Source organism: Suricata suricatta, chromosome 13 (assembly GCF_006229205.1).
Source record: "Suricata suricatta isolate VVHF042 chromosome 13, meerkat_22Aug2017_6uvM2_HiC, whole genome shotgun sequence".
Taxonomy (NCBI): domain Eukaryota; kingdom Metazoa; phylum Chordata; class Mammalia; order Carnivora; family Herpestidae; genus Suricata; species Suricata suricatta.
In genome coordinates this window covers 51,731,990-51,738,921 of record NC_043712.1, presented here as the reverse complement: position 1 = coordinate 51,738,921, position 6,932 = coordinate 51,731,990, and the positions used below count along the sequence as shown (strand labels likewise).

Sequence of the window (6,932 nt, the reverse complement as noted above, 5' to 3'; positions counted from 1 at the left end):
GGGTGTTGTATGGAAAACAATTTGACAATAAAATATTATGGGAAAAAAAAAAGAAAACAAGGCTCCTTGACATGGGTCTTGGTAATGATTCTTGGCTATGACACCTAAAGCACAAGCAACAAAATAAAAGATGAACAAGCAGGACTATACAAAACTAAAAAGCTTCTGTACAGCAAAAGAAACAATCAACTGTGAAAAGACAACTTACAGAGTGGGAAAACTATTCACAAACCATGTAGCTGATAAAGGGGTTAATATCTAAAATACATAAAGAATGGATATAATTCATTAGCAAACCCCCCCAATAACACAAGTAAAAAACTGAGCAAAGGACCCAAATAGACATTTTCCAAAGAAGATATACCCAAAGGTCAACATACAGGTACATGAAAAGGTGCTCAGTATCAATAGTCATTAGGGAAATGCAAGTCAAAACCACAATGAGATATCACTTTATGCCTGTTAAAATGACTACCATCAAAAAGACAAGAGATAACAGGGGCGCCTGCCTGGCTCAGTCAGAAGAGCATGTGACTCTTATCTCGGGGTTGTGAGTTCAGGCCCCATGATGGGTGTAGAGATTACTTAAATATATATGGAGAGAGAGAGGGACAGAGACAGACAGACAGACAGGCAAGACATAAATGCTGGTGTGGAGGTGGAAAAAATTGAATCCTTGTGCACTATTGGGGTGATTGTAAATTGATACAGCCACACTGGAAAGCAATATAATGGATCCTCAAAAAAACTAAAAGTACAGCAACCATATGTTCCAGCAATTTCACTTCCTTTTTTTTTTTTTTTAAAGATTACTTATTTATTTTGAGAGAGAGAGACAGAGTGAGCAGGGGAGGGGCAGAGAGAGAATACCAAGCAGGATCCACACTGTGTGGGGCCTGACATGGGGCTTAAACCCACGAATCATGAGCTCATGACTTGAGCTGAAACCAAGAGTTGGATGCTCAACCGACTGAGCCACTCAGCCACCCCCAGCAATTTCACTTCTGGGAGCATATCTAAAGGAAATGAAAGCATTAACTTGAAAAGATATCTGCTCCCCACCTGCAGTTCATAGCAGTGTTATTTGTAATAGCCAATATATATAAACAACTAAGTGTCCATTTGACAGATGAGTGGATAAAGAAATTGTGGTATATGTACAATACTATTCAGCCATAAAAAATGAGGATATCCTATCATTTTCAGCAATGTGGCTGGACCTTGAAGGTGTTATGCTAAAGGAAATAGGTCAGAGAAAGGCAAAATACTGTACAATCTCTCTTATGTCTCAACACTCCCTCACCAAAACCGGAAACTAAATTCAAAGAGAAAGAAATAAGACTTGTGGTTACCAGAAGTGGAAGATAGGGTGAGGAGGAATTAGAGGAAGGTGGTAAAAGGTACAAATTTACAGTTAAGATAAGTAAGTCCTATGGATGTGATGTATAGTGTGGTGATTACAGTGAACATTACTGTATGGTGTAGAGGAAAGGTGTTAGGAGAGTAAATCCTAAGAGTTTTCATTCTTACAAGGAGAACATTTTTTTTTTCTTCTTTCTTTTCTTTTTTTTGTATCTATATGAGATGATGGATGTTAGCTGAACCTGTTTTGGTAATTATTCACCATCAGACCATCATGTTGTATGTCTTAAACTTATACAGTGATGTATGTTAATTATTTCTCAATAAAACTGGGGGGAAAACCTCCTAAAGCAAAGTTACTTAAGTTCCTTCTATCTTCGTAGCGTCAGTTTCTTCTTATTCATTCAATAAGTATTTATTGAGCATCTATTATATGCCAGCCATTTTTTATTTATTTAAAAAGTTTTTAAATATTTCTTTATTTTTGAGAGACAGAGACAGAGCACAAGCAGGGGAGGCGCAGAGAGAGAGAGCGGGTGACACAGAATCCGAAGTGGGCTTTGAGTTCTGAGCTGTCAGTATAGAGCCTGATGCGGGGCTCAAACTCACGAACTGTGAGGTCATGACCTGAGCTGAAGTCAGATACTTAGCCCTGTATACCAGCCACTTTTTAAAAAATGAGGTATAATTGACATATAATATTATATTAATTTCAGGTGTATGACATAATGATTCAACATTGATATTTACTGCTAAATAATCACTATAGCAGGTCTAGTTAACATTAAACAATTTTTTTAAGTTTATTCATTTATTTTGAGAGAGTGACATGGAAAGTGAGCAGGGAAGGGGCAGAGAGAGAGAAAGAGAGAGAGAGAGAGAGAGAGAGAGAGAGAGAGAGAGAGAGAGAGAGAGAGAGGATTCCAAGCAGTCTTTTTGCCCTGACGTGGGGCTCCACCTCATCACTGAGATCATGACCTAAGCCGAAACCAAGAGTCAGATGGTCAACCAACTGAGCCACCCACGTGCCCCTAGATAACATTTGTTACCATACCTAGTCACAATTTTTTTTTCCCTGTGCGAAGAACTTTTAAGATGTACTCTCTTAGCAACTTTCAAATACATAGCATCAAATTTGAGCTATGGATTCACAATACTTTTCCTTTAAGATGTAAATTGTATTGAATATGTTAAGCCAAAGATGAACTCACTGACTTAAGGATAAAAAACCTGTCACAGTAAGTCTAGAAATACTGGAATTTAAATAAAATTTTGAAAAAAAAAAAGCTTTGGAGAATTCTGGTGCTTTTTTTTCTTTCCTAGTTTTAATTTAAATTCTAGTTAGTTAACATACAGTGTAATACTCGTTTCAGATGTAGAATTTAGTGATTCAGCACCTCCGTGCAACAGCTGGTGCTCGTCACAAGTGCCCTCCTGAGTACCCATCACTCATGACCCATCTAGTCCTCTCCACTGCCCACCTCCCCTTCAGTAACCATCAGTTTGTTATTTTTTTGTTGTTGTTGTTTGTGTTTTCTAAAGTTTATTTGTTTTAGAGAGAGAGGCAGAAAGAAAACAAGAGCAGGGGAAAGGGTAGAGAAAGAGAGAGAGAGAGAGAGAGAGAGAGAGAGAGAGAGAGAGAATCCGAAGCAGGCTCTACGCTGTCAGTGTCACTTGTTCTTTAGAGTTAAGAGTCTGTTTCTTGGTTTGCTTTTCTCTCTTTCATTTTTTTCTCCCTAAAGAATCCTAGTGGTTTTCTTTGTTTGTTTTTGTTTTGTTTGTTATGTTTTGAGAGAAGCCTACCTATATAAGTGTGTATTTAAAAAATGTGTTAATATTTATTTTAGACACACATGCGCACACACACACACACACACACACACATGAGTGGGGAAGGGAAGAGAGAAAAGGACAGAATCTGAAGCAGGCTCCAAACTCTGAACTGTCATGTTGGGCTTGAACCCACGAACTAGGAGATCATGATCTGAGATATGTCGGGCGCGTGACTGACTGAGCCACCCATGTGCCCCAAGCCGACCTATATTTGTAAAGGGAACTATGAAATCTTTAATCACATTTGCTGCAGTATATATCTGTCAGTCAGGATTTTAATTTTTAAATACAAAAAAATTTTGATGTTCAATATGGCATATATGGTGCCTTTTTGAAGATCACCTCATAGTTCAATGTTCTTAGTTTGGCTAAGCAAAAAACTCACTGGGCTACATCTTCTAAAAAAATTAACTTTAGTCTGTCTTTCAAATGTACTTTCTTACATTTAATACACTAATAATCAAACTTGAAATAGGTTCATAACTAGGATGCCTGTGTGGCTCAGGCTGTTAAGTTAAGCTCTTGACTTTGGCTCAGGCCATGATCTCACATTTCATGAGTTTGAGTCCCACATCAGGCTCTGTGCTGGCAGTGCGGAGCCTGCTCGGGATTCTCTCTCTCACCCTCTATCTCTGCCCCTCCCTTGCTCATGTGCTCTGTCTCTCTCTTTCAATAAATAAATAAACTTTAAAAAAAGCAGAATTCTTTATGAATTTGTTTGAAAGCATTTAACCTTAGGTGTATGATACTGCCCCTCTTCTTTCTCAAAAGACACATGCTATTAAAGAGCGGGAAAGTGATTAACAAATGTATTTTACATAAACAAGAATTTGTTAAATGTAACAAATATTTAAACAGTTTAGACAAGTTTAGACATGGGAAATTTTAGTGGCCTTATTTTTGTCTCTTATTGCTGTATCATTATACAAATAACTACAACTATGTCACTAGAGGATTTTTTGTTTCTTTACTTATTTAATGTTGAATTAATTGTACTCTATACTGTATAATGTGAAGTATGTCACAAACACACACTTCTTACTCATCAAAGCATAAATTATTTAGTGAGTGCTCTTTCTGTAATTCCGTGAGAGTCAGCAGTGAGGAACTAGAGTGTATGGCTCTTTCCCAGTTCTTAAAAATTCAGAAGAATGCCTTGGAGAATTATATTGTTACTTAATTTTACCTTTCAGAGTGTTTGTATCTACACAAACACATTTCTGTGGTAGAGTAGAAAACCGCTATTCATTAAAATTTAATTGTAGTTGGTTTTTGCTTTTAAAGGCTCTTTGTGAAAATTTTATTACTTTGATATACCTGGAAAATTTCCTAAAACGATGAACTTTTATCTTGTTTCTTTTTAAAAAAATTTTTAATGTTTATTTATTTTTGAGACAGAGAGATACAGAGTGTGAGGGGGGGAGGTACAGAGAGAGAGGGAGACACAGAATCCGAAGCAGGCTCCAGGCTCTGAGCTGTCAGCACAGGGCCTGACATGGGGCTTGAACCCACAAACTGCGAGATCATGACCTGAGCCAAAGTCGGCTGCTTAACCAACTGAGCTACCCAAGTGCCCCATTTATCTTGTTTCTTTAAAAGGAATAACTTTTGACATACCATTAAAGTGAAAATTAATTTTTCTTGGTATTATTGAAGGCATTCTTGCATTCAGCATTGTTGCATTTGCTATGAGAGTAAAAAATGTAATTAACCCAACAAACATGTACAAAATATTCATATATTCTAGACAGGCACAGTACAAATACAGAGTTTGCTGAACTAAGGAAAGGTAGACTTAAGGAGTTGCAAAGCCAGTTGAGAAACAAGGAATACATATATTAGGCATTGGAATGATGTGTTATATTGAATGTTATAGGTAAAATAAATTTTACTGTTTATTCATTCAACAGCAACCTATGAAACAATAGTTTAGCAATTCTCTTAAATCTGTGTGCTGTATTATATATTGATTTATGAAGCTACTGGATTATTTTTTATTAATGACTTATTTAAACAATTGATTGTTAACAAAGGAACTGTGTATTTTAATTATACTTCATATGCCTCTGTCAGTGGGATTCTCGGCATATTTATGGGAGGTATATAGAATTAAGCTTATATCACCTTATGTTCTTTGAAGTCTGTGCATCGATAACTGAAAGAAATAAATTCTATGTGGAGGATATTATGCTTTTATCCAGTTTATAGTTTTTATTTTATGTATAACTTCTAGGCAACGTAGTTTCCGAAATCTGACTGCTGTATAATTTAAAAACTTATCTTCCCTTTTGTCTACTGAGGAATAAAACAAACCTCACATTTTTGAACACAGGGTCTCTGTGATATTGTTCTTTTTTTTTTAATGTTTATTTAATTTTGAGAGAGAGAGAGACAGAGCATGAACAAAGGAGGAGCAGAGAGAGAGAGAGGGAGACAGAATCCAAAGCAGGTTTTAGGTTCTGAGCTGTCAGCATGGAGCCTGACACGGGGCTCGAACCCACAGATTGCAAGATCATGACCTAAGCCGAAGTCAGTCGCTTAACCAACTGAGCCACCCAGGTGCCCCATCTGTGATATTGTTCTTAATGACTTAGAAAACCACTGATTGATCACCTTCTCAGCCATTGTTGATCTTCAGCGTTGAGCCACATGTATTCTTAGAATTATTAAGCATTTTTCTATTGGATAAAACTGGCCAAATATACATTTTGTGTTTATGATATAAAGACAAGATTTAAATTAGTTCCAACAATAGAGACTCTTGAAATATAGAATGATATACTACTGAATTTAAATAATCTCTCCATGCTTGTCATTTTACATGGATAGTATCATAAAACAAATAATGACAGATTAAGACCTGCCTAGCAGAGGGAAAACTAAATTACATGACTTTTATTAAGGCATAAATAAACCTATTAACCATTATCTAGAATATCAATTAGTAGACAGTGCACTGACAATTTTATTTATCAACATTAAACACAATTATTAATTACAGACCTGATGAATCTAGCAGTAAGCAGGCCATGTTGGATATTCTGGGACCTTAAGTCCATTATGTGAGAGAGATGATTACCGAAATCCTGCGGGGAAATAAGTAATTGTCGTTGTAAAATTTTAATTGCCTTGGAATAAGGCAAATTATATTTTCTTGTCTGAGAATATAAATAGTATGACATTAAGATAACAAGCTTCAGTAGTTGTAAATAGAAAATGAATTTATGTTAGGTTTTAAAACAAAGAAAAGAGTGATGATGAATTTTTAGTGTGATAGTGGTTTAGTGTAAATGATATAATGCAAATGCATGCAGAGTTTCTTTAGCTATGTTGTTTAGTAGGTAAGCTATTTTTTGCATTCCTTTTTTTCATAGTGAAAATTAATGTGGGAGGGGACTCTTTGAATGAATTACCACAGGTGAATGGGGATTGTATAATTGAGAAAATATTTTAACTGTGTGGTGATTGGCAGAGTTGTAAAATGAACAAGAGACAGTACATATTTTCATCGTGTCTTTCTTTTTTCCCCCCTGAAGATCCAAATTCCAGAATTTGTGGACATTTACTCATAGGTGCAGCCAAGAATTCATTTGCAAAACTCATGGATAAACTTAGCCTGGCCATGGAGAGTATACCATTGCATAGTAGCAGGAGTATTACATATGTAGAAAAAGATTCTCTGGTTCAGAGGCTGGCTCGTGGACTTCATAAAGTAAATACGCTGGCCCTGAAGTGTG

General features: G+C 36.2%; 1 protein-coding gene across 1 annotated transcript in view; it reads left to right on the top strand.

Moving 5' to 3' along the window:
* CCDC171 (coiled-coil domain containing 171) overlaps nt 1–6,932 on the top strand; it is a 287,055-nt gene that overhangs the window by 139,727 nt on the left and 140,396 nt on the right. The window contains exon 20 of the mRNA XM_029919663.1: nt 6,732–6,927. Coding sequence (XP_029775523.1) covers nt 6,732–6,927 — 196 coding nt within the window. The remainder of the gene's footprint in view (nt 1–6,731; nt 6,928–6,932) is intronic.